We start from the raw sequence: 7,717 nt of genomic DNA on the forward strand, positions 1-7,717 counted from the left end.
CAACCATTTTAAAGGTAAATAAATTTATTATTTTACAGTATTGTCTGGTACACAACATTGTACATACAATTCTTTCCACATGATCTCCACACTAATGTCTAATACAGAAGCCATTTAAGCTGAACATCTTCCCCTTTGTATCATCGCTCAAATGTTGACGGGAGTGAACACAGAAGCTGAAAGTTTCACAAAAATGAGCATTTTTTTAAATTTGAAATGCACTATCAACATCGCAAATGGATACCTTGTTTGCAGGGTACAAGTTTGAAAAGCTAAGCACTGGGAAACTGAATATATTGAGCATTTCCAAATCATTTTCCACAAGGTCCATGGCCCTGTCACATGTTGGGAGGTTGTCGTTCATCACTTGAGACCAGTGTACAGCATGATGGATGGCATGCTCTCGTAGACACACCGGGGCACTTAATATTTCTGTCCCAAGTTTTTTGGGACAATTCTTGTTGAGATTCGTCCATAAAAAAAAAAACAACAGCAGCAGAAGCAATATAAATGCAGGGTTTGCATTGCTTTTGAAAAATGCTGCAGTCTCGTCTTGTGAAGGCTCGGACCGGGGAAAACGACGAGGTTTGTTGAAAGAGATGCTGCACCACAGTCTGTTCTCTGGTAATCTTTTGAAGAGATCTACAGATGGGTGCGAGGGGAACCTGAAAGTAATTTCATGAGGTCTGCGATTGGACCCCAAGAAATCCAATGTCCCAGCTCAACACAACAGCAAGGAAAAGAGAGTGACGGTGCCCGTAGCGGCAAGATGTGATCCGATTCTTTGGTAAAGGGGTCCTACCTTTTGAAAAGGGTGTTTTTATTTTATTTTCATTAGCGTCTTTAAACATTCCACAGAAACAGTTACATTCATAGACTAGAGCTCAATACAGTGTGACGCTTTGTTAATGCAGAAATGTAAAAAGTAGACAGTGGTCCTCAGTGCAACGCACTGATTACAGTACCAGCCGACGTACAAGAGGACTGATACATTCTGTACAATAATATACAATATGATCGCAAAATCCAGTGGAATTGAAGTCATTTTGCAGACCTCGCATCTAATTGATTACAGCACAAATCAAAGTGAATCATTAACCTTCTGCAACTTGATTAACTTTGGCGAGTGAGATGGACAGTAACCCTTGTTCCGTTCTTAAATCCTTCACATTGGTTTACCCCAGCAGACTGAGAGAGAGACCGGGATTGTCTGAATAAGAAACTGCAGGATAACATGCGTTTATGACCGTAGATAAAAATGTGCTTTTCACATCGGGCTCAGATGATGTCCTTGTTGTTAAGCAACTGACAACATATGTCAATTTATGTCGGGTTCTTTTTTGTTTACCTAAATGCATCTATTTGAGACTGTCCATTTTTTTTCTCAAATATATTTATTCTGTAAATTGTTTATGTTTTACAGATGAAAAATATGTAATTAGATAAAAAGTATACATTTTCAAATTTTGTACTATTACGAGTGATTCCAGTGCATACTGATGTGCAGTTCGCTGGGCTTCTTCGCGTCCTTGAAAAATATCCCAAGCATTATGCCTTTAACAGCAAAAAAAAAAAAAAAAGAAAACAATCCTGTTTTCATTAGCTCACACTTATATTCATTTTGGGGTCATTTTAATAAATCATGCAGTGCTGAAGCGCCCTGCGCCCTTCCCATAGGTGCTGTAATACTCCATTTGTGATAGTTTAGCAATGTCTGGTGTGTTGTTGTTGTTCGCCCGGTTTTCTCGCTCGCTGAATTCAAAGCTCTCCTCCTCGTAGTCCTCCTGGCTTTCTGTCTCTTGCGGGGGTTCTGAAGAAAAAGGAGGCAAGACACAAATATGATCCTACTTTGTCGTCTGACCATACAGAGCTCCTCCTAATGACATATGGCCACATTGAGGACAGCCAGTTCATTGCCCCATCCTCAGTATCAGCCTCCACTGATAGAGACAGGCATGTCTAATCCAGGCAATGCTATATTTACTAAACACACGGGGAGGGAGTGAAAGAAACATCAAAATACTCGGCCGATAGATTACAGCACATGCTGAGTCAAAGTGCATTAGGGACAGACTGAGTGACAATAAAGCGACATGAAGCCCTCCGAGCAGTTCGTCTTGGAAATCTGCCACACATAACCCTTCAACAGATTGAAATGGGTTTCAAAGCACAAGAGTTTAATTAAGGACAAGAATTAGAGTTATTCACCATGTCCATCTATTGTGGTGTCCATGATGCCGTGTTTGACCTTCATATGTCTGCTGAGGTTGCCCTTCAGGTTGAACTTGCTGGTGCAGTAAGGGCACTTGAAGGGCTTGCTGCCGGCGTGAAGATGCATGTGGCCGAGGAGGTTGTACATTCTGTTGAATGACTTGCCGCACACCTGAAAGACACAACAGTCAGTCACTACCTGCTCCATGCCAGCGGGCTCCAGTTTGACTTTCAAATGAAAAACTCCACTTGCTTTACCCACCTTGCATTTGAACGGCTTGACCGGCAGGTGGACAATCATGTGCGTTTTAAGGGTCTGCTTCTGGACAAAGGTCTTGAAGCAGACATGGCACTGGAAGGGCCTCACACTGGCGTGGATCAACATGTGTCTCTTCAGGTTGGCAGACAGGGTGAACTCTCTGGCGCAGACATCGCACTTAAATTCTTTCATTCCCTGGGGAAACAAAAAAAAGTATTTGGGCCTTTTAATTAATTTGGCTAAAATATATGGCTTGGAGGCAAATAAATAATGACTCATAGGGAGGAAACACACAAGAAGCTCGCATGTGTTTGAGCATTTGCATTCTGGCTTTTGATCCCCCCTCATGTAGATTACGTTGCCCCCCCCCCCCCCCCCGCTCCTCCTCCTCTTCTGTCCCCTCCACATGTTGAAAGACACAGAGGAAAAAGTCTAACAATGGAACGAATAAACTTTTACTTTTTTTCTAGTATCAACATTTATTAGACTTTTAGTTGAAATATTCAAAAAAGAATACGTCGTGAATTGAAGCTTTTTTTTTTTTCCCTCAAGAATAAAATAGACTATATAATGAAATAGAGAGAAAGACCGGAGTGATTCATCAGACACAAAGGGAAGTAAGGGAAGTAGCTTTGCGAACGACGCACAACACAAAACACATGCAAGTGGGGGGTTGAGCCACACAAAAAAAACTCAAGGCCTTTGAAGGCTATGTTTACAAAGCAACTGGTTTTGGAGAAAAGGCTGTGCTGCAAATGTGCCATATACCCCCATTTTCCATGAGCATTCATACAGCAGACTGAGTGAAAGAGGCTAAAATGTCTTTCTAAATCTCTTATATGTTTACATGTTGACGACGAGATTTTTCTCCATAAAATAAAGGTTTAGTGGTGTCGTGTAGTCGCATGAGGCCTGCCTACTCTGGGTTGTTTTAGACACGTAAGCTGGCACACAAAGGCACATCATTGGGTTTCAGTACCTGAAGTGCGGGAGCGTGCGGTGCCAGTACCTTGTGAGTGAGAGCGTGTTGTCGGAGGTGGTGGATCTGGACGAACTCCATGCCGCACTCGGGGCAAACGTAAGGCCGCACGTTCTGGTGCTTCATCAAGTGGTTCTGCAGCTGGCTGCGGTAAGCGAAGGACTTGTGGCACTCTGTGCACTGGTACGTTGTGGGGCCCTGGTGGCTGGTCAGGTGGCGCTTCAGGTGCGCGTATGTTGGAAACTCGAGGCCGCACTGGGTGCAGACGTGGCACTGACCGCTCTCGTGCTTGTTCTCGTGGGTCCTCAGCTCACTGGGGTAGGCAAAGCCACGGCCACAGAAGCGACAGCTGTACGGCTTAACGTCTGAATGCTGCAGCATGTGCCTTTTCAGGTGGCTGGTCTGCGTGAAGGCCTTCTCACAAACGGTACACTTGTGAGGCCGGGTTCCCTGGTGGGTGAGCAGGTGAGTCTGGAGGTGGCTCGGCTGCTTGAAAAGCTTTCCACAGTGTAGACATTCATGGGGCTTAATTCCATTATGGCCCAGGATATGAGTGACAAGGTTATATTTGGACGTGTATGACTTCTCACACATGCGGCACTTCCAGCGTTTCAAACCCTCTCCCACGTCTACGCAGTAAGACTCGTCGATCTGTACGTTGATGTCCAGTCGGTCAATCTGCATTCGTCTGGCGAGGCCCTCCGGGTCTGACCACAGCATGGCCTGGCCGTTCTCCTCATACTCTCCTGGTATAGCCATGTCAGCGGACTCGTAGGCCACCTCACTGGAATCATAATATCGGTTCTCCAGAGGACTGCCATTGTCTCCGCTCGTCTTGAGGTTTAGTGCCTCCTCCTCTTCCTCTTCCTCTACCACTAACTCTTCTTCCTTCTTCTCTCTTTCTCTGCCGGGGTTTTCTTCTTGTTCCTGTTCTGGCTGTCTGTCTGTTTGCGGCCTGGATTTATCTGTCACACATGATGGACAGTTTCTGCAGACCTGCTCCTCTTTCAGGGAACCTTGTTGAGTGACTGGATCCTCTGACTTGGCAGGACTGCGCCTGCTGTTCATGTGAATGCAGGAAGGTGGGGTATCAGATTCAATTCTTTCACCTTTAACTTGAGCCTGTGCGGGTACTTTGTGTGGGTGACCCTCTAAATCTCCATCACTCCTGGGCCTCTTGGTCCTCCCGCGGGGCCCGGGTCGTCTTCTTTCACTGCAGTGGGGCTGGGGCTCCGGCTCCCCAGCAGGCTCGGCCAGGTAGTCCCCATTGGCCCCTATCAGCTGGTCAGCATACTCGTACTCCACTGACTCAGGTGGAGGTGGGGGGCACTCTCTGGGCTCCCCTGTGTAAAAGCCATTAGGAGCAATAGTGGCCCCAAATATTTCATTCTGGGAGATGAGGCCAAGAACGGCAGCCTGAGCCAGAGACAGCACCACCACAGGCTCCGTCTGTGTGCCCACATCCACTTGGCCCTCAATCATCTTGGGGTAGGTCCGCACCAAGCGGCCACTCTCCTCCTCCTGGAAGAAAACACACACAAACATACAACATAAGTCAGAAATGAACGAGAAGCAATCCTACAGTGTCTGCGTCGGCTTTTTATTCTGTTGTTACAAAACATGCCTTACACAATGTTTCCTCATTTCAACTCATTTCCCCTTTGTAACCTCATGATATCGGTGACCTTTCCATGATTGCAAACAAAGATTTGAATTATTATACAATCTAGCTCTAAAGATTCAGCGTTCCCGACTGACACTCGAAGCTATAGAGTCTTCTTTCCCAGGACTTCAGGAGAATATTGAGATAATGTTTTTCAGGGTTGCTCTGTGAAAGCCCCACTCAGACTACGCCTTGTGCCTTTGCTCTGAATCCACAGAACATTAGATTGAGGAGATAAGGCAGATCTGTGTTAGCACCCCGCTTCCTTCCTTGACAGGCTTTAGAATAATAAAGAACACAACAAGGGATACAGGTCCAGCCAGGAAGTTGACTTCCGTGGACTGTCCGCAGCACTTCCTGTGGGGTCCTGGGACAGCCTGGCTGACCAAAGTCAGCTCATCACAGGAGCTATCTGTCCCATTCATGAGGAGCAAAGCGTCTCAGCTCAGCACTCAGAGACTCGTAGCCAACTTCATAATGCCTGCTACACAGGCTTCCTTAACAAGATGATATATGCCGGCAGGCTGTCTCATATCCATAACAGACATTCGATTGAGCTTCCAGCTCATTCTGAATTCCAGACCAATGCAAAAGACTCGCTATCATAATGGTATAGTTCGGAAGTGTTTCAGGTCCACATGCGCATGTTTACCCTGTAAAAAGCAGAACAGTCAAACTGTGGGGAAGAAATTGTTGTGTGGCCAAACTGGCCAAAAAGAGACAAAAAGAGAAGCGAGTATTGCATGCCACCGGTTTCAGGTTATTTCTCAGCATGGCTCTCAAATGTATAGAAAGAAGCTCTGACCCCTGGTTTCTTTTCAGACAGCACTCTAGCCATCACTCTGCCACATAAGAAAGAGCTGCTTCCTTTCTTGACACAATACTGAGAGAAAAGAAAAGAGTGGATGGAGAGAGGAAGAGGAGATAGAGAGCAAGAATAAAGGTGTGTGTGTGTGTGTGTGTGTGTGTGTGTGTGTGTGTGTGTGTGTGTGTGTGTGTGTGTGTGTGTGTGTGTGTGTGTGTGTGTGTGTGTGTGTGTGGTGTCAGTGTGTGTTGGGAGAGGGGAGTAGACCTGGATGCCCTGATAACCACGTCATTTATAATTACTGCTTTTAAAGTAGTCAGACAGAGACAGACTGTGTGTTTGTGAGAAAAGAAAAGGAAAGAGACTGGGTGTGTATTTGAAAGCATGTGTGTGTGTGTGTGTGTGTGTGTGTGTGTGTGTGTGTGTGTGTGTGTGTGTGTGTGTGTGTGTGTGTGTGTGTGTGTGTGTGTGTGTGTGTGTGTGTGTGTGTGTGAGAGAGAGAGAAAAGAGAGGGAGGGAGGTATGGAGAGAAGGAGAAAGAGCTGTGGGCGGGGGAGGAGTGGAGGGAGGGAGACAGAGAGAGAAATGAGATGGAGGGGCTGAAAGATAAAGAAAGAGGGGAGGAGAGGGAGGGGAAGGGAAGGGGAATGAGAGATTGAGTGAGCATGTGAGAGGAGGGAAGAGAGAAAGGAAAAGGAGAGGGAGGGGGTGTGCGGGAGGAGGAGGGAGGGGGAGCCGGAGAGAGACAGAAAGACAGAGTGAGTGAGTGAGTGAGAGAGAGAGAGAGAGAGAGAGAGAGAGAGAGAGAGAGAGAGAGAGAGAGAGAGAGAGAAGGAGGGAGGGAGGGAGGGAGGGAAGGAGGAAGGGGGGGAGCTGTAGAGAGAAGAAAAAAGCACAGCAAAATGAAAGGCTGACTAAATGAAAGAGAAAAAGACAAATGACAAGTAGACAGAGAAGGTAGGGTAATAATTGCGAGAGTCCATACTTTTACATTTAAAGTTGCAACTGAAAGACACCTAAGGACAAACAAGTAGAGCAGAAAGCATTCAGCACAGAAGGAAACACAATTGTTCTTCTTAGAAAAGATGTTCCCTCTGCAGCACTCACATGAATGTGAAAAGTAATCTCCCCACCCCCCCTTCCCCCTCTTCCCTCCCCAAAACACGCACACAAACAAGAGAGTAAATCACCTCACTAACAAACTGTGAAACAAGTAGCACCCCCCCCACACACACACACACACCCTTACCCTCACATCTTTCTCTTTCTGTAGAGTTACAAACTCACCACATTGTTCCTGGAGTGATGTTTGAGGTGTTTCAGGGATCTCATCCTTCAGGAGAAATGAGTGGAGTAAAAAAATCCACCTCCTATTTATATCTGTGGTAGAGTGGGGCGGTCCCACGGCTCATCCTCCTCCTACTGTTGCTGTTATCAGAACTGACTGTGCCTGCCCCCCCCACCACCTCGTCCCTCCTCACCCAGCCCTCCACCCCACACACACACACACACACACACACACACACACACACACACACACACACACACACACACACACACACACACACACACACAGCATCACCCCATTTCTTTCTCTTCCTCCCACCCTCTCCTTCCCATCTCACTTCTCTTTCTCTCCTCTTTTCTCTTACAAACACACACACACACACACACACACACACACACACACACACACACACACACACACACACACACACACACACACACACACACACACACACACACACACACACACACACACACACACACATCTTATCTCCCTTTCTCACTACACACAAT

At 46.5% G+C, this 7,717-nt stretch overlaps 1 protein-coding gene across 1 annotated transcript; it reads right to left on the reverse strand.

Moving 5' to 3' along the window:
- Positions 1 to 6: 6 nt before the first annotated feature.
- znf710a (zinc finger protein 710a) lies at positions 7 to 7,266 on the reverse strand. The gene is made up of 5 exons (XM_069708690.1): positions 7,205 to 7,266; positions 3,480 to 4,970; positions 2,474 to 2,665; positions 2,209 to 2,383; positions 7 to 1,810 (listed from the first exon to the last, which is right to left on the reverse strand). Exons 1-5 carry the CDS (start codon positions 7,247 to 7,249, stop codon positions 1,641 to 1,643), a joined length of 2,073 nt encoding a protein of 690 aa, XP_069564791.1. The 5' UTR covers positions 7,250 to 7,266; the 3' UTR covers positions 7 to 1,640.
- Positions 7,267 to 7,717: the final 451 nt, after the last annotated feature.

This window comes from Brachyistius frenatus, unplaced genomic scaffold (genome assembly GCF_029030835.1).
Source record: "Brachyistius frenatus isolate BFR_SWC_R1_liver_20210118 unplaced genomic scaffold, ASM2903083v1 Contig_77, whole genome shotgun sequence".
Taxonomy (NCBI): Eukaryota; Metazoa; Chordata; class Actinopteri; family Embiotocidae; genus Brachyistius; species Brachyistius frenatus.